The following is a 26,025-nucleotide window of genomic DNA, read 5'->3' on the forward strand; positions in this document are numbered from 1 at the left end:
GGAATAGGACAGCTTAATGGTGGATAGAGTGCCAGCCCTAGAGTTAGGAAGACTCAGCTTTTTGAGTTCAACTCTGGCCTCAGATATTTAACTGTATGACCCTAGGCAAGTCAGTTTCCTCATCTCTAAAATGAGCTGGAGAAGGAAAGGGCAAACCACTCCAGTATCTTTGCCAAGAAAACTCCAAATGGGAACACCTCAAGAGTTGTACACGAATGAAAATGATTTGTACAAAAAATGTTGTTCATTACTTATTAAGAACTTGAAAGGACCTTAGAGACCATACTGTTCTCAATATAGGAGTCCCTTCTTTAGTGTTTCTAGCAGGTAGTCATTCTGCCCTGCTTGAATTTATATTACCAGTGACAAAAAACTGGCTTCCTATCTTATAATTCGACATTCCAGCTTTGGATGGCTTTATTACAAAGTTGTGCCTTAGATTCTGCTAAAATATGCCCTCCTGTAAATTCTGCCCTTTAGTTCTACTAGTATCTTCTGGAGCAACACAGACAAGGTCTAACTATTTGTCCAGAAGACAAAACCTCTCAAATACTAGAAGTTGGCTGTCCCCTCCACCTCTAAACTGGTTGTTTAGGCAAAACATTCCTCATGATGCTGTTTGCAAACCATCTACTATATTATCTTCTCAAAATATGTTGCAGTTTATCAAAACCTTTCCTAAAATGTAAACCTGAGCACTGAACACTACCTTCATGTGTGATAGGACAAGTTTAAAATACAGTTGGGATTGCTTCCCCTTGTTTTGGATGTGACTTCCATTAATGCAGCCTAAGATTGACCATGTTCTCTGCTCGAATAAACATAGAACTCTGGGAGGCTGAAAACTTGGGGCAAAAAAAAACTGTCTCATAGTCCATTGCATTTCCTCCTCTAAGTACCTTCTACAGGAATTTTTAATCATTTTTGTGACGTGGACCTCTTTATAAGTTGAAGCCTATGGATTTCTTGAAATGTCCTTAAAGACAATGAGAAAGGAAGCCAATTATATTGAAAGTTATCAAAATATTTTTGTTCATGGACTGCTAATAACCCCTATAAATCTACATGCCCTACATATGTTGGTCAAATTTATTTTTTTGCATGAAACCATAAATCTTTATTTCCTCTTTTCCTCTTACATATATAATTAATACAATAAGAACTTTTTTTGTTGTTGTTTGTCCTTTTTTTTCAGTGAAGGACCTAGATTTATTTATTTTATATTTATTACAATAATTTTGTTATAAGAGTAAACATAACCCCCCCCCCAAGAAGATGAGAAACTTCAAGAATTAGTGAGATAGAGGGAAAAAAATATACTTCAGTCTGTGTTCAGATTCTCATGGCTCTGTCTCTGGGGTGAGCTGCTTTCTTTATCATATTTTTTTATCATGTATTTTTTATCATATTTCTTTATCATATTTTTCCCACAGTTGCTATTACTAGCTGAATTTCCCTCCATTCTATTCCTCCCTGCTCTCATTTATTCTATTCTCTCTCTCTTTTCATCCTGGCCCTGTCCAAAAGTGTGTTGTATCTGAGTACCCTCTCCTCAGTCTTCCCTCTCTTCTATCACCTATTCCCCCCTTCCCTCCCCCCATTCCCCATTATCCCATCCCTTTCTTGTCATTTTTCTCTAGGGGAAGATAGATTTCCTCACCCTATTAAGTGTGTATGTTATTTCCTCTCTGAGACATTTCTGATGAGAATGAAGGCTCACTCATTCACCCTTGCCTTCCCCCTTTCTACTCCATTGAAAAGGCTTTTTCTTGACTCTTATGTGAAATTTCTTAGCTTCTTCACATCCTTTCCCTTCCTCCCAATACTTTCCTTTATCACCCATTGACTCCATATTTTTACTATATTATACCATTATATTTCACTCCTTCTTGTGTCCTGTCTACATATGCTCCTTCTAACAGCTCTTATAAATGAGAAAGTTCATATGAGTTATCAATATCTTCTTCCCATGCAGGAAGACAAACAGTTGAATATCATTAAGTTCCTCATAGTTAGTCCTCCTCTTCCACCCCCTCTATGGTTCACCAGAGTCGTGTACTTGGAGATCAAACTTTCTGTTCAGCTCTGGTTGTTTCAATAGGAAAGTTTGAAAGTCCCCTGTTTCATTGAAAGTCCATCTTTTCCCCTGAAAGAGGATGTTTAGTTTTGCTGGGTAGTTGAATCTCAGTTATAAACCAAGATCTTTTGTCTTCCAGAATATCACATTCCAATCCCTATGAGCCCTTAATGTAGATGCTGCCAGATCCTGTGTAATACTGGCTATGGAGCCTCCGTAGTTGAATCATTTGTTTCTGGCAGCTTTTAGAATTTTCTCTTTGATTTGGGAGTTTTGGAATTTGGCTATAATAGTCCTGGAAGTTTTTCTTTTGGAATCTCTTTCAGGAGGTTATTGGTGAATTCCTTCAATTTCTATTTTACCCTCTGTTTCTAGGATCTCAGGGCAATTTTGCTGTATATTGTTTCTTGTAAAATGAAGTCTAGGTTCTTTTCCTGTTCATGACTTTCAGGTAGCCCAATAATTTTTAAAATTATTTCTTCTAGATCTGTTTTCGAGGTCAGTTGTTAAAATTTTCCAATGATATATTTAACATTTCTTCTAATTTTGGGCTTTATTGGAAGAGTTTTATTTCTTCCTGATTTCTTGCAAAGTCATCAACTTCCTTTAGTTCCATTCTGCATTTGAAGGAGTTATTTTCTTCAGTTTTTTTAATCTCCTTTTCCAGATGGCCAATTCTGCTTTTTAAGGCATTCTTCTCCTCATTTGTCTTTTGTTTTGCTTTTTTTCCATTTGGCCTAAACTGGTTTTTAACATATTATTTTTTTCAATATTTCTTTCACCAAGCTGTTGATTTGCTTTTCATGATTTTTCTGTATCACTCTCATTTCTCCTCCCAATTTTTCCTCTATCTCCCTTAATTGCTTTTCAAAGTCTTTTTTTTGAGCTCATCCATAGTCTGAGCCCATTTTCTATTTCTCTTGGAGGTTTTGGATACAGAAGCTTCAATTTTGTCATCATCTGAGTTTGTGTTTTGATCTTCCATGGAACTAAAGTAATTTTCTATGGTCAGATTCTTCTTTTTCTGTTATTTACTCATTTCCTCTGCCCAAGACTAATTTATAGCACTTCCCAAGGCTTTGGTTTTGTTTTTGTGGGGACACCTCACTGGGACCTTTATTCCTCCAAGGTCTTATGCTTTTTTTTATTTTATTTTTTTAGGTTTTTGTAAGGCAAATGAGGTTAAGTGGCTTGCCCAAGGCCACACAGCTAGGCAATTACTAAGTGTCTGAGACCAGATTTGAACCCAGGTACTCCTGACTCCAAGGCTGGTGCTTTATCCACTACATCACCTAGCCGCCCCAGTCTTATGCTTTCTTGCAAGTGCTTTGATATGTAGCACACCCCTCTGCCCTGGAACTGTAAGAAGGAAGTTAAATGAATGAATGAATGAATGAATTCTCCGATATCTTAGTATGGAAACCCAAACTGCCACCTGGATCTGAGTGTAGGCAAACAGCAGAGTCCTGCCCTGGTCTCCTTACAGTCTGTAGACTGTGCTCTGGAGGTGCAGGCTGTTTTCTCCTGATTCTCGCTGCAGATTCTGCAGCTGGTGAGCCTCACTCTGTACTCATTTTGGTGTAGCAGAATTCTCTCCTTGCCCCTTCAAGCTGTTCCTGGGCTGCACAGAAACCAGGGCTTTTTCCAGCTCCCAGACCTTGTGAAACACATCTTTCCTGTGGAACTTCTAAGTTATCTTGGATTGGGAAAATGTATCATTCAGTCTTTTTTTTTAATTTATTTTTATTAGATATTATTTGAGTTCTACATTTTTTCCCCCAATCTTGCTTCCCTCCCCCCTCCTCCCACAGAAAGCACTCTGTCAGTCTTTACTTTGTTTCCATGTTGTACCTTGTTCCAAATTGGGTGTGATGAGAGAGAAATCATATCCTTAAAGAGAAGAGAAGTCTAAGAGGTAACAAGATCAGACAATAAGCTATCTGTTTTTTTTTTCTAAATTAAAGGGAATAGTCCTTGCACTTTGTTCAAACTCCACAGCTCCTTATCTGGATGCAGATGATACTCTCCTTTGCAGACAGCCCCAAATTGTTCCCAATTATTGCACTGATGGAATGAGCAAGTCCTTCAAGGTTGAACATCACTCCCATGTTGCTGTTAGGGTGTACAGTGTTTTTCTGATTCTGCTCATCTCACTCAGCATCAGTTCATGCAAATCCCTCCAGGTTTCCCTGAAATCTCGTCCCTCCTGGTTTCTAATAGAACAATAGTGTTCCATGACATACATATACCACAGTTTGCTAAGCCATTCCCCAATTGAAGGACATTTACTGGATTTCCAATTCTTTGCCACCACAAACAGGGCTGCTATAAATAATTTTGTACAAGTAATGTTTTTACCCTTTTTCCTCATCTCTTCAGGGTATAGACCCAATAGTGGTATTGCTGGGTCAAAGGGTATGCACATTTTTATTGCCCTTTGGGCATAGTTCCAAATAGCTCTCCAGAAGGGTTGGATGAGTTCACAGCTCCACCAACAGTGTAATAGTGTCCCAGATTTCCCACATCCCTTCCAACAATGATCATTATCCTTCCTGGTCATACTGTCCAATCTGAGAGGTGTGAGGTGGTACCTCAGAGAAGCTTTAATTTGTATTTTTCTAATAATTAATGATTTAGAACATTTTTTTCATATGGCTATGGATTACTTTGATCTCCTCATCTGTAAATTGCCTTTGCATATCCTTTGACCATTTGTCAATTGGGGAATGGCTTTTTGTTTTAAAAATATGTCTCAGTTCTCTGTATATTTTAGAAATGAGTCCTTTGTCAGAATCATTAGTTGTAAAGATTGTTTCCCAATTTACATTTCTTTTGATATTGGTTACATTGGTTTTATCTGTGCAAAAGCTTTTTAATTTAATGTAATCGAAATCATCTAATTGGTTTTTGGTGATATTCTTCAACTCTTCCTTAGTCATAAACTGTTCCCCTTTCCATAGATCTGACAGGTAGACTAGTCCTTGATCTTCTAATTTGCTTATAGTATTGTTTTTTATGTCTATGTCCTGTAACCATTTGGATCTTATCTTGGTAAAGGATGTGAGGTGTTGGTCTAATCTAAGTTTCTTTCATACTAACTTGCAATTTTCCCAGCAATTTTTATCAAAGAGGGAGTTTTTATCCCAATGGCCAGACTCTTTGGGTTTATCAGACAGCAGATTACTATAATCATCTCCTGCTTTTACACCTAGTCTATTCCACTGGTCCACCACTCTATTTCTTAGCCAATACCAAACAATTTTCATCACTGATGCTTTATAATATAATTTTAGATCGGGTAGGGCTAAGCCACCTTCTTTTGCACTTTTTTTCATTAAGCTCCTGGCAATTCTTGACTTTTTATTTCTCTATATTAATTTACTTACAATTTTTTCTAACTTGTTAAAGTAATTTTTTTGGAATTTTGATTGATAGGGCACTAAACAGATAGTTTAATTTTGGTAGAATTGTCATTTTTATTATATTAGCTCTACCTATCCATGAGCAGTTGATATTTGCCCAGTTATTTAAATCTAATTTAATTTGTGTGAAAAGTATTTTATAATTGTTTTCAAAAAGATTCTGAGTCTGTCTTGGCAAATAGACTCCCAAATATTTTATATTGTCTGAGGTTACTTTGAATGGGATTTCTCTTTCTAGCTCTTCCTGCTGTTTCTTGCTAGACATATATAGAAAAGTTGAGGATTTATGAGGGTTTATTTTATAATCTGCAACTTTGCTAAAATTGCTAATTGTTTCCAGTAGTTTTTTAGATGGTTTCTTGGGATTTTCTAGGTAGAGTCAGTCTTTCTGTGGGCTCTGTCCCTCTAAATTTTGACTAGTCATAATTTGATGGGTTTTGGAGTTTTTTGGGGAAGTAGTTCCTGGGAAATGCTGCCTTCATGCCACCATCTTGGCTCCACCCCCAATATGTCATATGTTGGTAAAATTAATAAATCTTGAAATATGGTAAAAAAAGGAAAGAAATATGGTCTATATTATCCCCTTTCTTTTGGGTACATCTGCATCTAATCTGTCACATTGATGGTAATTTCATTTTTTGTTGTTCAGTTATTTTCTTAGTCATGTCTGACTTTTCATGACCCCATTTGGGATTTTCTTGGCAGACACTGAAGTAGTTTGTAATTTCCTTCACCAGTTCATTTTATAGATGAGGAAACTAAGGCAAATTGGGTTGAACTCTTGGAAGATGAATCTTCCAGACTCCCGACTTGGCATTCATTCTGTTCACTGTGCCACCTGGCTGCTTCATGTTTAAAGAACTCTATGGCAGGTTTCCCACCTTCTTTCGGTAACCTATTTCCCAGACCATAAAAAAATGCCCAATTTTTTTTTTTTTTTAACCAAAGAACCCCCAACCCCTAGGGTATTCAAACCTCCCTTGAAAAAGAAACTTGGTGATCTGGTTTCAATCATGATTAAGGGACAAGGCAAGAAAAGATAATAATGCTTTAGAAAGTCTAGCTATAAAAAGCCAGTCTCTGTGCTAAGCAATTTGCAAACATCTCATTTGGTCCTCCCAACAATCCTGCAGAGTAGGTGTTGTTATCCTCATTTTACAGTTGAGGAAATTGAGATGGAGGTTGTGACTTGTCTAAGTACCTAACACTGGATTAGAACTCAGGTTTTCCAGAGCACCTAGCAGTCTTAGTTGCTTAGGGAGCCTCATATTATTTATACTTTCTTTGTGACCCTAGGAAAGTGAATATCCTTGGACTTCATTTATTTCTTTTCTTGAGGTCAGAACCAAATAGCCCTCTGAAGCTCCTTCTGTAATCTTTTCATTCAAGTGGCAGAAATCCCTGGAAAAGCATCAAAAGCTGAACCACAGCCAACAACCACAAGGTCTAGGGATTAAGAACCAACTTTAGATTGAGTGATGAGTGGAGACAAACTCAAAGGTCTGGCCCTCTATTAGTGGAGAGAATTATGTTTTTGTGGGCCCACCACCTGCTTCTGTACTAGCTGTTCTGTAGTCTCACAGAGTTGGAAGGGATCTGAAGCCTTCCAACCCAACAGCTTCTTTCTTACAGTAATGGAGGGCCAAGGGTTAAGTGATTTGCTCAAAATTCACACAAATATTAAGTGGTTTTCAAATCATCTAAAGTGGTTTTCAAATCATCTAAAATCCTAAAGTTATCTCACAGGTTTAAAAACCTCTTTTTACAGATGAAAACGAAGTTAAATAAATAAATAACACGTCCAAGGCCACACAAGGAAAATGGCAGAAACTAGATGCAAATTCAGGTCCATGGACTTGTTTTTGTTCAAGCTCCCTATTCTATGTGACACTGATACTCAATAGTTCTAGGAATGTGAGCATTGAGAGAGGAGGAAATCTTTGTAATAGAAGTCTAACCCTGTTGCATTTATTGGATTTAAGTGAGGCAGGGTTGGGTCATCATCTAAGTGATGATCCAGGATGCAGAGCACTCCACAGTAACCTGCTTGCTGCCTTCTTGGCTATTGGAACAGAATGTTCTCTTCTACCCATTCTGCCAGAGACAGTCTTCACATGCTTGAGGTAGACATCCCCCTAATTCACTGGTTAATTTGAGGCCTGCCAGTTGCCCTCAACCTGGTAAAGCCCATCAGTCAAGCCAATTGGTCACTCTGCTTGCTCTGCACTCTGCACTCACCTGTGACATGGGTAACAAGTGGACACCAAAAGTAAGTGGAACAGCAGCTGTGAAAAGGGCTCTGGTAAGCCCTCATACCAGAACTGCTAATCCTCTCTGAATATCCATACCCAGAAGTCTAATTCTAAAAAACTGAAATTGAGAGTAGGCTTCCTTATGAATTTGGTGTTATTCTTAAGGGAAGGTGTGAAGCCTGAATTTGGCATCCACCATGTTCTGTGGGTTTAATATTCTCTTGGAGAAGAAACACTCAAAAGTCATTTCTCTAAAGAATATTCATTTATTTATAATTATTGCTAAGTAAACAACTCTTTTAAAACAGAAAACATAAAAAAACACAGTAGGGCTTTGCACAAGTGGAATTTCTAAACTGTTGTTTTGTGTACACATCAAAATAAGTTAAAATGCGATTCATACAGAAGTTTTCCAAAGTCACTGAGAGGCTGCATGCCTTTTTTTCCTTGTGAGTGTGTGTGTGTGTGTGTGTGTGTATGTGTTTTTGAAAAAGGGATGGGAGAAGGGAATTTTCCAATACTGTACCCCAAGTTGTGAATTGTGCTGTCACCTTTCTCAGTCTCATTGGCAGGAAAGAAAGGCACTAGCACTGTGGCTTTCAAGTACAATGAAGAGGGGGCCAGTGCTGGTTGGAAGGCTGGAAGGAGTGAAAGGAGGGAGGAGGAAAGGAGTAGCATGAGTGGTGGAGGGTTGTGTGAGGGTTTGGGGCAGATTCTGCCTCTCTCCACCCTGTCCCCTTTGAGAACAAGTTCTTCCCACTAGGGGAAGGGGACTTGAGCCTTTTCTCTCAGCAGTTTCCCAGTTCTAAAGCCAAGGCCACCGTATTTGCGAGAAGAGGGAGGAGATACAGGATTCTTTTTTGGTACCAGGGGATAAAGACAAAATGGGAAGAGGTAGTTTGTGGGGAAGGATACCATTCTGCTCAGCAGAATAAAGTCTTCCACAGGGACTGGCATCTGCCACCTGAAAGTGATAGTGGAAACTTTGGAGGCTGGGGTCCGAGGGCATTCCTCCCCCTCAGTACAGTATGTAGTTAGAAATTGGATGAGGGAGCCTGGTGAATCATGGAATTGGAAACAATGCCAGGCTTAGGAACTGATGAGACTTAGTTCACCAACTGTAGAAGTGAATACAAGGAGTAGAAGGCAGCTCTGATCAGGGCCAAGTACGGCAGTGCCCAACAATCACAGCAGAAAACCTAGCTGGGAAAGGAGAGCTAATGGGTCTGTATGAGGATAAAAATTAGACCAAAGTTGTGAATGGGGCTGACTGTCTCCTTGTAGAGGTGGTAATGCCCTTTAGTGGTTATTCCCATTGCTACCTGTGTAAGCTTATAAAATTGTCTAGCGCCATCTATTCAGTGTGTTAAGAACACAGATTCATTAAAGTGAAGGGCAGGGCTTGGGCTTCCATTTCACTTTGGTTAACTCTTGACCCCAGTGTTCTTTTCTTTCTTGTGCTGCAAGAATGTTTCTGACAGGTTGTCCCATGAATTTCTGCCTTCTGTTTCTGACTGCTATGATGTCCCTGTTAAACAATCACCAACCCCTTTCCTAAATCTCCTCTGCCATTTGTAAGAAGAGGTTTGAGGTTTCTTATTCCCCTTTCCTCCATGGTAGAAGATAGGAAGACTTTGAAACCTCAGAGGCTCAGCAGGGAAGGCAAGAATATTTTGTGTTCTCCAGACATGGCTTCACTACCTCAGGCTTATTAGATCCATTGCTTTGGCAAGTTTGAGGGTCTTCTTTCCAAGTGGAAGAAATCAGTGCTAGGACAGTGGGACTGAGTAGGGTACACAGTATTTGGGGCCACATAGAAAGTGTTCAATAGATCTTAAATGAATGAATATTGCAGCTAGATAGGGCTAGAACTGCCATCCACTTGTCCATCATTGAGAGAAGCCTGGTAAAGTGAGAAAAGTGAGTGAACCTCAGATCCTTAGCAAAAAAGGCCTAGGAGATGGAGAGGCAGAACAAACTCTGAGTCTCTTATTTTTTTCCCCCATTTTGTGTTTCCTTCCTGACTCTTCCACTCATCTTCCCCAACCTCTTCCCCTGGGTTTTTCTTTAGGCAGCAATAGCAAATCTCGGTCTTTGGTCCACCACACTCCAACAGTCATTGTTGGAGCCCTGAGATCCAGTACAGCCTGCTTCTAGTTTGGGCATCACAAGTCACACACATAGTACGTGAGAATGATTAAATTTAGGGAAAAAAAGAATCTCCATTGGGATGGGAGAGGAAAAAAAAAGGTAAAATGCAACAGATCAGCACAGAGGGAAAAAAATAAATTACTTTCAAAATACCCACATTTTGTACAGGCTTCATTTTCCTTTTTAAATATGCCGCTCTCCCCTGGCAGTCTGGCCACTTTGGCCTGCCCCATCCTCAAAACTAGGACATGTGAATAAGAAAATACTTTAAAATTTCCCACCCCACCCCCTCAAAAAAAAAAAACAGAAAACAAAAACAAGTCTTCCTTGGCCTCCCCCCTGAGAACACCCATTCCCATGTCAACCCAGGAGCTTCCCCAACCATGGCCACTGCTCCCTCATTCCCCCCTCGGTATTCCCACTTCTATTCCTCTAGGTCAATGATTTTCAAACTAGATAAGGCAAATCTGCTTTGTTTGAGTTACCAGGAACCTTCCGGGGCCTCAAGATCATAGGGCACATTTCTGCAATGAACCACTTTTTTTTTTTTAAACAAAAAAACCACGACCCCTAATGGACACCAATATAAAAACCACTTCTGGTATTTGTTCCAAGCAGTGCCATGGAGAAAAGGGACCTGACGAGGCATGCTGGTTAGGAGGGGCTGATGCGTCTCACAGGAGAGGGAGTTACTTCGGAAGGCCAGGAATACATTCCATTTTCCTACAGTCTGATTTTCCTGCAGGTAAAAATCTAATGTTGAATGTGCCTGGGTGGGCTATGCTCCCCAGGCCTTGGCCTGGGGAAGAGCCAGGAGGTAGAATACAAGGAATGCCATGGTGCTCTGACATTGCTCCCACCTGTCTCCCCTAATTTGGGGGAGTTGAGTCTGTTGTCCAGAGAGGTTGGGTCAACTCTTTATTCATGTAGTGCACTTGGGGAAATGAGAATAGGCCCCTGGGCCCAAAGATTAAAGGACTGAGCTCCCCCCCTCCCAAGGCCCTCCTTTCACAGGGCAATGGAACCAAGTGTTGAGTAGAGTTGAACTGCACAAGAGGACAAGCCAGCGGACTGACAGGGGTAGGTCAAAAAAGAGATACAACTTGGTGTGGCTCAGAGGATCTTCTCCTCCAGTGTCTGGGGATTTCAAAATAGCCTGAGCAGAGATCCACAGGGTGAAGACCTTACCAGAAGCAGCCCTGCTGCCCTGAGGAGCCCTGCATTTTAGCTGCCTCGGCCTTGCTTGGCCAGAAATGCAGGTCACGGGAGAGACTCCAAATGCCTGTGGCAGTGGCTCTCCCTGCTCTGACAAGTCCCCCTAACCCCCCAGCACCTCCACATTGTCTCTGACCTGAAGGTGTTTCTATCTCTTCCCTGTACTTTTTTACTTCATTCAGGGAAAGGGTTCTGGAGTCAGGGAAGCCCTGATGGACTCTTCCACTCCCACCTTTCACCCTTCATTGAGATAGACTGGGAATCTGTCTCACATTCCCAGTCAGGGCCCAGTAGCAAGATCTCCATTTGGTCTAAATCAGTTTTTCCTAATGGTTCAATGAACTACAGGAGAGTAGGGGATCTCAGAGCAGTGGGACAGTAGCTTGTTTTCTTCAACAGCATCAAGTCCAAAAAATTTCTCCTCTTTTTCTCTCTCTCTCTCCCTCCCCCCCCCTTTCCCCCAACGTGCCTCTCCCCTCTTCATGGGAGCATGCCTGGGGAGTCAGCACCCTCCCTCACAGCTATAATACATTGTAGTAGGCCATTTCCTTCATGGCCTGCTCGGTCAGTGCATTATCATCAGAGCCATTCTCCACCCCAGTATAGTCATAGGAATTCTCTTCATAGTCTTCCATCTCCTGTGGACCGTCTAGCTCCGCATGGTCTGCACCTGTCAGCTCCATCATGGGATCTACAAGAGATGGGTCAAATGCAGTCAGGAACAGGAAACAGAGGTATTGAAACAAGCATCTTTTAGAAGTTGAGAGATTAATCTGGTGCCTCTGTTTGCAGAGAAGATAGAACAGACATCTTCTTTAACACTGTGTCAACAACTACCACCCATCCAGGATGAGTCCACTTCTCTTTTGGTCAGCTGAGATATTTCAGATGGCCAGAAGGAGGCTCTCCTCTGAGGCATACCAAGCTTCTGAGAACCTCAGGTTCTTCTCCATCTGGTCTAACCACTAGGTGTCTCCAGAAGGAGCTCAGTCAGGCCGCACCTCTAAGAGTGGATGGGATATCTCACACCCAGTATGAAAGGTCCATGGCTGGGTTCCCTTTGGTTTTCCTCCTCCATGTGAAGCCTGCCACAAAATCCTCTGAAATGTCTACCTTCACTTGCCCCTTTTTCATTTGCATGACCACCACAATGGAATCCAGTCCTTCACAAATGGATTCTAATCACCCTCCCTCCATTCACCACTCTCCCCACCTAATCTTGCACCCTACTCCTTTGCCAGAAGAGGAATTGAATCAGCTTCAGTCTAGTGCTCCAAAGACTTTAACTATTCCCTCCCTGTGGCAAACCTGATCTCTGCTTGGCTTTCAGATCCAGTCTGGCTTTCTTCCCTAAGTAATCCAATCTTATAAAAAAGGCTGATTGCATCTGGGAAACAGCACAGTCCTTGCAACAATTCTATGTGATCCACAGATGAAAAAAATTCATAATTTTTTTACACCATTTTCTTCCAGTGATCATAGATTAAGACCCAGAAGGGCCATGAATAGGGCCTTGAGATGGAGGTGAGGAAGACCAAATCTGACCTCAGGTAGTAGCTATGTAACCCTGGGGGGTGTCACTTAAGCTTTGTTTGCCTGTTTCCTCAACTACAAAATGGAGATTTTGTGAAGATTGAATGAAATAATATTTGTACATCATTTAGCATAGTAGGAGCTAATAAGAATACTTTTCTCCTCCCCACCTTCATCTAGTCCAATCTTTAACTTTGCAAAAGGCCTAAGGAGGTGTGGAGAGACTTGCCGAAGTCACTACACAAGTAGTGAATTAGGATTTGAATCTGTATTGCCAAAGACGAGAATGTTGGATGTCTCATCAGCCCTTGCTCCAGTCCAACCCATCTCTATTAGCACCTAGTACTCATTCCTACCACTACACTTGTTCTTGTTCCTCCTCTGTCCTGGGGCACCCTCTTTTTCTCTATACTTTACTAGACCTTCAAAGTCTACCACATACCATCTCTTTCAGGAAACCTTCCCTGTGAGTCAAAATAATTTTCTGAACCCCTATGAAAATTAAAGGCTCTCCTAAAATTATTCTGTACCAGAGTAGATAGCATCTTAAAATGATTTGCCATTGAATGACTATATCTAAATTTAAAATATCATGAGGACATTTCTTTCACATTCCCTATGGGGCCCAACACATTCCAGGCATACAGCAAGCCCATAATAAGTGCTTGTGGACCGACAAAGAGGCATTAGGATTGAGAGGGCAAAGATACAAACAATGCTTTTCTCTCTACCCCAGCTTGACTAGCTCTCTGCTCAATACTTCTTTTTAGAACCTTGGAACTCAAAGCCTAATTAAAGATTTGGATTTCACTCCCCTGGATCATGTATACTTGATGTGTCCTTTAAGGGTGGTCCCTTTTCTTTCTCTACGAAAGGATGTGGCCTTGTTGCTGAGCCTGAAATAATAACTGCCGACATTTACACACACACACACACACACACACACACACACTGCTTTATAATTTACCAAGCTGTTTACATGTATCATCCCAGGTGATCCTCTTTAATCTCCATTTTTTAGATGAGAAAATAGACTTGGAGGTTAAGTGACTCACCCATTGTCATGAAGTTATTAGTAAAAGGCCAAGTTAGGGTTTGCATCAGGCCTTATCACTCCCCATCTAATGCTCTTTCCATCATACCATAGCTGCTCATTTCCATTGGACTATCCAACTCCACCATCATTTTCCTAAATCTAAAGTAACATCCTTGCAGAGAGGTTTCTAGTGGTTGCCCTAGAAGAGGCAGAGGCAAGTCTCCCCATTGTCTTTTCCCTGCCCTGGCCAGGATGAAAGTCAAAAAAATGCCAGTCATGGGTCTGCTTTCTTCCTCATCTTACTCCAAAATGGAACCTATTCTTCCCAGTCTTCCTCCAAAATTGAGCCTGTTTTTCTGCACCTACCTTGACTATCCAGGCCAATGTCCATGACCCCATGTTTGACCTTCATGTGCCTGCTGAGGTTGCCCTTCAAGTTGAACTTGCTGGAGCAGTAGGGACATTTGAATGGCTTGCTGCCAGCATGGAGATGCATGTGGCCCAGCAGGTTGTACATACGGTTGAAGGATTTTCCACAGACCTGAAAGGAAATGACACCCTTAAACTCTGGGAGTGGTCCTTGTTTCTCTCTCAAACAGGATCCAGGTGGGACCTCCTGCCCAGGGCCACATGGCCAGAAACAAAATCAGGTTGTCTGTTAAGATTTCTTTCCTTCATTTTTTTTGTTTTTCCTTCCCCTAATGACAGCAAAGAGCCACTCCACGAACTGAGAAGTAAAATCCCAAACCCAATCTGCTGAAACCCTTCCAAACATTTCACCACCCCTGCCTCCCCACTAGCAAGTCCAAGCTCAAGGACTGTTTTTTACTCCATGGCAGGACTTCACATTTTTGTGTATGCTGGTCCCCTTTGGCAACCTGATGAAGACTATGGATCTCTTTTCAGAAAAAGGGTTTCAAATGAATTAAGTAAAACATACAGCAATACAATGGAAGTCACTTATATTGCAAATAAGATGTAGTATTTTTTTCCCCATCCAAGTTCATTGACTCCCACCTCCCCCACCCCCCCACCAATTCTTCCATGGGTCCTGAGACAAAGGGCTCCCTGGACCACCAATTAAGAGGTCGTACTTTCTATGACTACATACTGTTCTTATTTTCCAATTATTACAGAGGTCTCACTATTATAAATGTGGAAATTCCTTCCTGACATTCCCACCCCAGAGCCAAGGCTAAGGGAAGATTAGCTTGCCCAGGTCTTGCCCTCCTTGCCAACTTGGCTTTCTTTTTTTTTTAGGTTTTTTTTTGCAAGGCAAATGACTTGCCTAAGGCCACACAGCTAGGTAATTATTAAGTGTCTGAGACCGGATTCGAACCCAGGTACTCCTGACTCCAGGGCTGGTGCTTTATCCACTGCTCCACCTAGCCACCCCCCAACTTGGCTTTCTGCAAGAGTGACAGTCCCCCACTTCTGGGAGGTCTTATCCTGCAGGAAGGATGTCTCCAATGCTAATGGTACCTTGCATTTGAAGGGCTTCACAGGGGAATGCACAATCATATGGGTCTTGAGGGTCTGCTTCTGAACAAAGGTCTTAAAGCAGATGTGGCACTGGTATGGCCGGACGCTGGTGTGGATGAGCATGTGCCGCTTCATATTGGCTTGCAGAGTGAATTCTCGGCCACACACCTCACACTTGAACTCTTTTACTCCCTGAAAGGAAGCCATAGAAAGGGCAATGAGTAAAATTTCCTGGTAAGAAATGAACATGGTGGCAGGTGGGGGACAAGGGTCTTTTTTGGGGTAAAGTAGACCTCCTTCAACACAGGGTCAAAGGTCCAAGGAAAGTTAAGAGCTGGATGAGTGTAGAGGTCATCTTATCTTACAGAGGAGGAGCCCTAGTGGGGTGAAGTCAAAGGGATTTCAAGTTAGTCTTCTGCAGTGACTACATGGAAACCAGTGCCTGCTTGTGAGTCATCTTGTCCAGTGTGATGTGCTTTGCCATGAAGGTTACTGGGAAGATGCTAGCCTAAAAGTGTATGGTGCCTTCCCAGAACCCAGGATCCTAGGGTCCTCATCTGGGTCTCTTTTAACATCACCCAAACTGGTGCTTGCTTTGGCGGCACATATACTAAAATTGGAACGATACAGAGAAGATTAGCATGGCCCCTGCACAAGGATGACACGCAAATTCGTGAAGCATTCAACATCACCCAAACTGTCTTGTGCTCTTCTGTGTGCACCTATGGGTGCCTTCAGATTACTGTAAACAGAGGAATGGATCCTGAGTGTCTAAAGATAGGTGTACCTAGGTCTCTACCACTCTTCTTCTTAGTCCTATTTCTATTTATCTATCCTGTCTTACCAGATTTAAAATGGAAACTTCCCGAGGGCAGCGACCTTGTCTTCACCATCTGCAAATCATCCAGATTTTAATGCCATGTCACAGAGAGTAAATGTTTATTGATGAAGATCAGAGTAAATAGGGCTGAGCACCAAAATATGCTGACTCCACAAGAGAACAAGTATTGGGTAAGATAGAGATCATATTCTTCACTCAAACACTGGCTGTATGACAGCTGAGAGAGGCCTGTCATTGGTGTTAATTTTTCCATCAATATGCGTATCTTGTTTCCTTTCCAGGAAATTTCATTTTGGGGGGCAGCCTGTATAAGGCCAACAGGGTTCAGAACTCTAGTTCTCCCAACCCTCCTCCAAAACTACTTGAGGATTGACTTTGTATATAATCAGGATGTTTTATCTGTGTCTGTCTTGTCTCTCCCAAGAGAACAAAATCTCTAAGAGCAGGGACAGCTTTGTTTTTGTCTCTGTATCTCTGGTGGCTGGGACCTAGGAGGTGCCTCATAAAGGCATAATGAATTGAATTGCAGCCCTTGTTTGGCACGTCACCCTTTTGCCTCCTGCTATCTAGAACTCATCCTGTGCTGATGACTTACTTCTCTTCCTGACTAACCTGGCTCCATAAGTCTTTGTGAAATCATGACGAATAGGTACCATATGGTCCTTGCCTCTGGAACCTTATACTCTAAGACTGATTGTGTGTATGTGTACAGATTTATGCAAATACACATACATATATACACACATGTATGTTTATATGCATAAACACACTAAGAATGTGAACATAATCTACTACATAGTTATTTCTTTTTAAAGGGAATTTGCAACTTTAGTTTTTGCCTTATTATTAGTTTATAATATTTTCCTTTGAGCTTATTAGATCTGGGGTTGTCACTATGGAACAAAGAAATTGCTTCAACGAGGATAAGTGGAATCTAAAGGGTCCTCCTCTTTGCCCCATTTGGGTAGGGTTCATAAGCCATACAAAACGCCTTCAGCCAGGGATGTCCTGGGACCCCCACAACCACCCTGGGAGGCAGGCCCTAGGGGCAGGTTGCCACAACTGTCCCCCTGTCCCCTCCTAAGCATTAGAGACTCAATTCAAATCCAGCCCTCCCAGTCTGAGCGCCCTCCCCGCCCTTTCCTTTCAGGCAGAGGCTGGGAGCCTGTTTTCTGCCAAGGGCCATTTGGATATTTTGTAAAATCTGCGTATGCTCAAGATTATCAACTTAAAAGTCCTCACTTAAAAAGTCCCTTGATTTATTGAATTTTGAGGCCTTTGGTGGCTACACACCAGGCCCATGAATATATGTGTATGTGTATATGTATGTGGGGAAGGAGGGCCGGAAGGGGCGAGGCGGGGGCCAGGCCACGTTGCAGTACCTTGTGGGTGAGTGAATGTTGCTTGAGGTGGTGAATCTGGCTGAACTCCATGCCGCACTCAGTGCAGACGAAGGGTCGCACGTTCTGGTGCTTCAGCATATGGTTCTGCAACTGGCTGCGGTAGTGGAAAGACTTGCTGCACTCCAGGCACTGGTAGAGTGTGGGGCCCTGGTGTGTGGCCAGGTGCCGCTTGAGCTGCGTCAGCGTAGAGAAGTCCAGGCCACACTCGACGCAGACGTGGCAGCGCCCATTCTCGTGCTTCACCTCGTGCGCCTTGAGCTCGCTGGGGTAGGCGAAGCCCCGGCCGCAGAAGTGGCAGCTGTAGGGCTTGATGTCGGTGTGCAACAGCATGTGGCGCTTGAGGTGGCTGGTCTGCGTGAAGGCCTTGTGGCAGACCTCGCACTTGTGCGGCCGTGTGCCCTGGTGCGTCAGCAGGTGCGTCTGCAGGTGGCTGGGCTGCTTGAAGAGCTTGCTGCAGTGCGGGCATGAGTGTGGCTTAATGCCGTTGTGACCCAGGATGTGTGTCACCAGGTTGTACTTGGAGGTGTAGGACTTCTCACACATGCGGCACTGCCAGCGCTTCTGCCGGTCGCCAGCCTCCACTAGGTAGGAGTCATCAATCTGGACATTGATGTCCAGCCGGTCCAGCTGCGCCTTCTTGTGGTGCTCAGCTGTGGAGCCGGCTGGGTCGGCCTCGAACTCCCCGGGCTCCTGCCACACAAAACCCTGGTCATTCTTGACAGGCTCTGGGGACTCGGGGGCCGGTGCCTCAGTGTCACTCAGGGAGGTCATGTGGGGCTCAAATCCACACTCTGGATGCATGGCTTCAGACCCAGACCGGGTCAGCACCATGTTAGGCTCGGAGTAGCCGTCAGGAGTAGACTCTGGGAAATGGGGGGCATAGGCTGCCCCCTCAGGCTCCTGCCGGGGTGCCCGCTGCAGGTGCCGGGAATGCCGGGACTTGCGGCCGAAGGTGCTGAGGTCGATCATCTTCACGGAGCTGCTCTGGACCAGGCCCTCGCAGCCCGCCTCCCCTGTGGGGTCCCCCTGAGCCTCCCGCCTGTCCTCAGCTGGCGCTGACACCTCATACACATCATCGTCCTCCTCCTCCTCCGTCTTCTCAAACTTGACTTTGGGCACCAGCCTCACTGGCTGGCGTTTCTTCCTCCGGGTGTGCTTCTCAAAGGCAGCCTCCACCTCCAGCACCTCCTCCTCTGGGGGCTCTCCAGGGGCACCCCCTGCACACTCCAGTTGATAGTCATTGTCCGGTGGCTCCGGTTCTACGGCGGCTGTGTCAGAGAGCTCATGGCCCAGCATCGGGTAGAAGGCCTCCGGGCTTATAGTAGCACCAAAGAGCTCATTCTCTGAAACCAGGCCCAGCACCGCTGCCTGTGCCAAGGAAAGTACCACCACGGCCTCTGTCTGTGTCCCTGAGTCAATGAAGCGCTCCATCACTCAGCCTCCAGCTAGGTTTTCATTGCTGTGGGGAGAGAGAGAGAGAGGTGTGTCAGCTCACTCTTCTTGTATCTCTGAACCAGTCTAGTCCCATTCACTCAGCCAGCATTGCCATCAGAGAGACTGGGTCTGCAATTGCGATCCAGCCAGCAGGTGATGCAGGCTGAGGCCAGACAGCATCTGATTGAGATGCCTTTCTCTCTGACTATCACTAGGAACCTCCATGACCCAGCTGACTAAACCTACTAATAGTAAAGAATCTGCACAGAAAAAGCCCTCTTTCTACCTGATTATCTTATTCCTCTGTTTGCCCATGGGCAACCATTTTCAACCTCACTTTCCATTTCTGTAAAACAAGACAGGTAAAAGAGTCATCTTAAAAGTACTGAGAGATAGCGATATGATTTCTCTCTCATCACATTCAACTTAGATCAACATATACCATGGAAACAATGTAAAGACTAACAGACTGCCTTCTGTGGGGGTTGGGGAGAAGGAAATAAAATTAGGGGGAAAATTGTAAAATTCAAAATAAATAAATAATTATTTTATTAAAAAAACAATACTAAGAAAATAAAAAAGCACCGAGAGAGACTAAGATTTCTCAGGCTTTTTTAGAAACTCTCAAATCATTGATGTTTTGCTTATCCACTGATGACGTTCCCTTTATCCCTGGGGAGTTCAGTGACATAGTTTGAAAGAGTTGTCTAAAGGTTAAACGACTTGCCCACCAGCCAATACGTCAGAAGTAGGATTGGAACCCAGGACTTATAGTTTCCAGCTCTCTATCCACCACCTTTCAGCAAGATTTTATGATCTCTGTAGAAAGACTAATGATGATGAATACCTGACCCTCTACCTGCTCCACCTGCCTTAGGGGGATGAAGGTGAATGATGGAGGGAGTGAAGGTATCCAGTTGATGCTGTTCCTTAAGGATAATGGCTCTTCCCTCCAACTCCTGCCCCACTCACATCAATAATAGATATGTACTCTTGAATTTCTTAAAAAAAAATTAAAAATCAATATCCTAGAGGCGGCTAGGTGGCACAGTGGATAAAGCACCAGCCCTGGAGTCAGGAGTACCTGGGTTCAAATCTGGTCTCAGACACTTAATAACTGCCTAGCTGTGTGGCCTTGGGCAAGCCACTTAATCCCATCTACCTTGCAAAAAAAAAAAACCCTAAAAAAAAAATCAATATCCTAGTGTAAAGTCTATGAGCACTTCTAAATATGATAATAATGTAAGAACAAAACAACAAAGCTTAAAGCAGGAGGAAAAGTAAAGTAACAAGAGCCTACATTTAATATAGATTAAGACATAGAAGGAAGGAAATAAGCACTTATTAATCTCCTACTATTTACCTGTCACTGAGCTTTGAGCCTTTTTGTTTGTTTGTTTTTGCAAGATAATAGGGTTAAGTGGTTTGCCCAAGGTCACACAGCTAGGAAATTATTTAGTGTCTGAGGCCACATTTGAACTCAGGTCCTCCTGACTCCAAGTCCGTTGCTCTATTCACTATGCCACCTAGCTGGCTCTGAGCTTTTAACAAATATTATTTCACTGGACTGTGAGGAAATTAAGGCCCGCTAATCACACAACTAGAAAGTGTGTGAAACCAGATTTGAACTCAGGTTTTTCTGACATTGGGTCCAGTTCTCTATCAACTTTACTGGCTTTGGAGACTCTGAAATGTGCACAGTCTCATTTAAGCCCTACAATGTGTCTGTGAAAGAGTTAGTATACATATGAACATTATTGCTTTTCAGATGGAGAACTCAAGGGTGCAGAGTGGTTAACACAAGTCACTTGGCTTGTTCTTGGCACAGTAGGAACACAAGCCCAGGTCTTCCAATTCAATTTCTACTTAGCACAACTATTTGTAGCTTCAGGAGTCTTTCCACTTAGCACAACAACTTGTTAGCTACTGCATGAGGAGGGATTGACTGCCCTGGAGCTCTGAACCAATAAACAGAAGAGAAATACCTGGGATTCAAATATCAGAGAGCAGAGAGTGAAAGTGAGAAAGAAGGCAGAAGCAGAAATAAGGGATGAGGCAGAGTGTTAGCTCCTGTTGAGCTGCTGCTGAAAACCAGGTGTTGGCACTTCCTAGTGGACTTGGGACATGCTGTTTATACTTGAGGGGCCTTGGGCTCTTCATCTGAGGGGGCCATTTTAAGCTTCAAACTTCATGATTCTACAGAATCATCTAAGGAATCTTGGGAGTCCAGTTTAGTCTGTGCTGAGAATTAGGCCTGAAGAAGCAAGAAGAGTGACTTGTCAGAAAGCCAATGGAATATTGAGGAAAGTTCTGCATAGGTGGGTGGTAGAAATAGGATAGAATTAAGAAATAAAGAAGAGTGAAAGGCAGGTTAGTAAAGTGGAAAGGGTGCTAATTTTGGAATCCAAGAACCTGGGTTTGAATCCCAGTTCTGCCAGTTAGGGTCTCTCTGAACCTCAGAATTTTCATCTGTAAAATGCAAGGGTTGGCCCAGATGATCTCTAAGGTCCCTTCTAATTCTAAACTTATGACCTAGAACTCTCAGCCAGTAGGGTAGAAGGGAACTTACTGCTCTCTCCTTAAGCAGGACACAATCTGTCCTTAAGCTTCTAAGTGCCTGTCTACCTGCTTAGCCTCTGATAAATCCCTATGCCTGTAGTATTCAAGACAATTGACTTCGGAGTACAGTGTTGCTGATAGCTCCATCTCCCTCCTGAGATAGGGAGGAAAATGCCAATTTTCTGAAGTCATGGCACCAGGGAAGTTGACTCAAAGACCTCTTGTGGTGATAGTAAAAATGGCAGCAAGGGTACAGAGTCTGGATTTTTGACAAACCAGTTGGTAATGAGACTTTTTTAAAAAGTAAATAATTCTAGGGGGCAGCTAGGTGGCGCAGTGACCCTGAAGTAAGGAGCACCTGAGTTCAGATGCAGCCCCAGTCCAAGGTTGTATGACTATGGGTAAGTCACCTATCCTCAATTGCTTCCCACCCCCAAATGAATATTTCTCAACTGTCCTGTGATCCCTTGAGTTTCCAATTAGAACTAACATGCTGAATCCCAGACCTAGAAGGGGCCTTAAAGAAGAGGTGAGTCATATTTCACAAAGGAGAACAATTAAGCTCCAGAGAAGGTTCATTAAGCTTTTATTAGTAGTTTTAGAACTTGGGGTCCTGATTAAATGTTTTGGGTCACCCCACCCTGCCCTCTGTAATATCCTGTTGCCTCTCCTAAAAGGTCCTTTTCTCCCAGAGACACAGACCACTTGCTGGGTAAGTCCTAGAAGGGATTGATTCTTTTTCAGTCATGGATAGGGTTATATGGCCTCAGAGGTCCCTCCCAAATGGCAGATTTGTTGATTCTCTCAATCAAGAATCACCAAAGTCTGCCTTTCTGCCACTGATTCTGGGAACTTGAGAGTTTCAGCTCTGGGTCAGTGCCATGCTGGCATGGGGAACAGTTTTTATTTCTTAACAAGAGTGGTGCTTATTTAGGAAACATACACACATTCCACTACTTCCCTCCCCCACTCCAACATTGCATAGCTTCCACTTCCTGCATTTTAGTTAAAAATAAAAGAAATTTAGGTTCCTTGAAACCAAGGCTGAAGATTAAACAATAGAGTTTCAAATGGGTCCTCAATGAATGATAGAGATCCATATGGAACTAAATCTGTAATACTCCAGGATTTAGGGGGTTCATCCAGGAAAGAGTTGCATCTAAATCTGATTAGGAATCAGCAAGAACATGAAAAGAACAGGCAGGCATAGCCATTCATTCCTCTATGATCCTTGTACAGGCAAAGTGGCAGAGTAGAGCACTGGTCTTGGAAAAAAAAAAGACCTGAATTCAAATCCCAATTAGACACTTCCTAGCTATAACCCACAGCAAGTCATTTTTATCTGAGTCTCAGTTTCCTCAAAGCAAAATAGATTAAGAAGTTTCTACTTCTCAGGTTTGTTTTATGGATGCAATGAGATGATTCATTTAGACTTTAAAGCAGCTATTCATGTGTTTGTGGGTGAGGATCAAATAAGGAGAAGGTCCATAAAGCATTTATATATTTATAAACAATCTAACAGCTATTACTATTATCATTACATTTACTTTCCTCTCTCATATAATTGTTCTTTCTCTTTAGCCTGAAAGTTTTCTCAAGTGTAATCCAGATCTCTTATGAAGGTCAAGAAATAAGAGATCAAGGACAAGAATTTAGAGAGAACTCAGGCAGTGTTCTTCTTGTTCAGTCATTTTCAGTTGTGTCCCATTTTTTATAACCCTTTTGAGTTTTTTCTTGGCAAAGATACTAGAGTGGCTTGTCATTTCCTTCTCCAGCTCATTTTACAGATGAGGAAACTGAGGCAAATAAGGCAAAGTGATTTGTCCAAGGGCACAGCTAGTAATTGTCTGAGACCCGATTTGAATTCAAGAAGGAGTGTTCCTGAGTTCAGGCCCAGGGCTCTCCATTGCACCTCTCAGTTGTCCTTTACTATTTTTTTTTAAGTTTCTGCAAGGCAATGGGGTTAAGAGGCTTGCCCAAGGCCACACAGCTAGGTAATTATTAAGTGTCTGAGGTCGGATTTGAATCCAGGTACTCCTGACTCTAAGACTGGTGCTCTATCCACTGTACCACCTAGCCACTCCCTATCCTTTACTATTCTTATGGAACAACTGACTGACCAACAAGATAGTTGATAGAGTTCTTAGAGGCACTGTTCTTGTAGAATGAACTAAGAAGTCTCTACAAACTACCATTTTCAATCAACATACAGAACCAGAGAAAGAGAGAGCTGAAAGAATTTTTATTTGGATGTTCACCACAGGCAAAGCAGTGGGTTGGATGCTATGAAGGGACCCAAAGACCTATAAGGCACCACCCCAACCCTACAATCTAGCTGGGGAGCACTAATATATTTTTATGGATGTAAGTTAGACATTTATGGGGATTGGGTGGGAGGTCTCAGAGTTAGAATATTCTGGGACTTGGTTCCATCTCACTTAGCCTCTCCAATTTTTCAGATGGCTCTTTCTCTAAGACTGGGTGCCACACTGATAAAATTCCCTACTGGGAATTCCCTCTATGCATGAAGCCACAAATCTGGTGGGTGGGGGAGGGGAGTTAAAAAAAAGAAGAAAAAAAGGAAAGCCAACTATTCTTTCACAACTTCTTTGAGAAAAGTCAGTTTTATGATGATAGAACAATAATTTTACCAGGCAAGTACATGTGTCTCCTATGAAGAATGCCTATTAGGAAGTCTCTCCTATTTATAGTTTACAAGTCAGCTTCAGGTTTAAGCAAGTATCACATGGAATTTTTTAGACTTCCTCAAAGTCAGGGTCAGTGAAGTGGGGGAGTTGGAGCTTCCTTCCCTCTCTCAGTAACTTCCTGAAGCTTTTCCTCCCATAGGGACCTCCAAAGAGTACAGCTTAGAAGGGAAAAGCCACAAGTCCAAGAGAGAATGTGATGGGTCTGAGGTGACAAATATTCTTTCAAGAGCAAAAGCGAGTGAGTCTCAGTGAACTCTGGGATATGTGTTGGGAAAAGGTGCGGTGGCCAGTAGCTAAAGGATGTAGCCCCACAATGGTCCATACAGAAAGAAAAGTCATTTTTAAAAAAAAATTAAGGCAATGGGGTCAAGTGACTTGCCCAAGGTCACACAGCTAGGCAATTATTAAGTGTCTGAGGTCAAATTTGAACTCAGGTCCTCCTGACTCCAGCACGAGTTCTCTATCCACTGAGCAACCTAGCTGCCCCAGAAAAAGTCATTTTCATGTTGGAACCAAGAACTGGAAAGCAGGAAGTTACTAGAAGACTCACTTGGGAGTGAGTCCCTGCTTCCATTTAAAACTGATACACGGGGGCCCTTTATAGCAGTTGTCATCCTTTCAAGGAGTCAGTCTGTCCATCAGTCAGCTGGTAGAGAGGGAGGGATGGAGGAAGAAAGCCATACCTAGATCAGGAGACACTTTTTCATCACATGAAGGATGTATAACCTTATTCTATAGTGTCATGTAGTGAAACATCAGTATTTAGAGGGGTTGAAGGGATAATTCCCACATATCTTGGAAGGCAAAGCAGCAGCACAATGAGAAGTTGTTTCAATAGTTGTGTAGTCTGAAAACTTCATTTGGAGAACCTAGGACTTATTAGTCTGTTTATTTTAAATTCACAGGAGAAACAAGCCTTTCTCTTTTCTCTTTCTGTCCTATGATAAAGTAGAGAACCTAGGCCACAAATTGAAGGTGGAATAAAATTAAGGGATAGCAGAAAAAGAGACAATGCCAACATACTCAGTTCCCCAGAAAAGCCAAAGCCCTCAGAGTAGTAGGCAGTCATGGGTGTAAATCTTTAGCACCTCACCTTGTCACAGGAGGCAATGTTTGCTGAACGAATTGAAAAGGGGCGAATCAAAATGTGAATTTTAAATTTACTTTTGCCTAGGATCTAACTGATGTTGTGAACTGTCTTTCTGCATGGTACATACAAGGCTCCTACATGTCAGTGAGTACAAGATACAGTGAAAGAGCAAGAAGAAAAGATATTAGGTTAGCCAGGGCTCTGAGAGCTATATCTCTTCCTCTCTCTCTGCCCTGATCTATTTATGGTTTTCTCTTTTTTTTAATTGTCTCTCCCTCCCTCCATGCTGAGAGAGAAAATTCTGCTATGATACCCAACCACCTGTATCTTCAAGCTTTAAGTCTTCCTCTCCACCCCCCCAAGACATCTTTATATGGAACTTTTGCCACCTGGCTTTTAGTCCAGTTCATTTCCCCTGTCCAACCAATCTATAGTCTTTCCAAAATGAAGTAGCTTAAATCTAACCACTTCTGGGTAATGCTCCAAATTCAACACCAAGAGGATCCGAAATTCCTTTTACTCTATTATGTTGAAGGGAAAATGGAATTCAGAATACCAGTGACCTAGAGAACCTCGAACCAGGACTAGAGCAATGGTTAAATTGGACGCATGAATTTACTGTGATAATTCAGCTACTGTTCTTAACCAAAATGAACCTCTGAATATAGCTGTTTTTCTACATCCTCATTTCTCCATTTTTGATAGAAAGTAAATCTTAAGACAGTGAAATTCAGTAGCTGCCTGATTACAGTTTAGAGACTTATGAAAGGGGGGGGGAGCAGTGCAGGAAAGAGAAAGCCATACAAAAATTGAGAATGATGA

General features: G+C 42.7%; 1 protein-coding gene and 1 non-coding gene across 10 annotated transcripts in view; one reads left to right on the forward strand and one right to left on the reverse strand.

Moving 5' to 3' along the window:
* Positions 1–6,959: 6,959 nt before the first annotated feature.
* ZNF710 (zinc finger protein 710) overlaps positions 6,960–26,025 on the reverse strand; it is a 126,827-nt gene continuing 107,761 nt past the window's right edge. For 6 of the 9 annotated variants that reach the window (XM_074234078.1, XM_074234076.1, XM_074234074.1 and 3 more), the window contains 4 exons: positions 17,392–18,871; positions 15,169–15,360; positions 14,053–14,227; positions 6,961–11,808 (listed from right to left, as the gene is read on the reverse strand). In XM_074234078.1, coding sequence (XP_074090179.1) covers positions 11,639–11,808; positions 14,053–14,227; positions 15,169–15,360; positions 17,392–18,843 — 1,989 coding nt within the window. In that variant the 5' untranslated portion in view covers positions 18,844–18,871 and the 3' untranslated portion in view covers positions 6,961–11,638. Of the gene's footprint in view, positions 11,809–14,052; positions 14,228–15,168; positions 15,361–17,391; positions 18,872–26,025 lie in introns of all 9 variants that reach the window. The other 3 variants (XM_074234080.1, XM_074234082.1, XM_074234081.1) reach the window with 1 other exon arrangement.
* Positions 15,755–15,861, forward strand: LOC141523243 (U6 spliceosomal RNA). The gene has a single exon (XR_012478427.1). It is a non-coding gene; the product is annotated as a U6 spliceosomal RNA (small nuclear RNA).

The sequence above is a fragment of the Macrotis lagotis genome, chromosome 4 (assembly GCF_037893015.1).
Source record: "Macrotis lagotis isolate mMagLag1 chromosome 4, bilby.v1.9.chrom.fasta, whole genome shotgun sequence".
Lineage (NCBI taxonomy): Eukaryota > Metazoa > Chordata > Mammalia > Peramelemorphia > Peramelidae > Macrotis > Macrotis lagotis.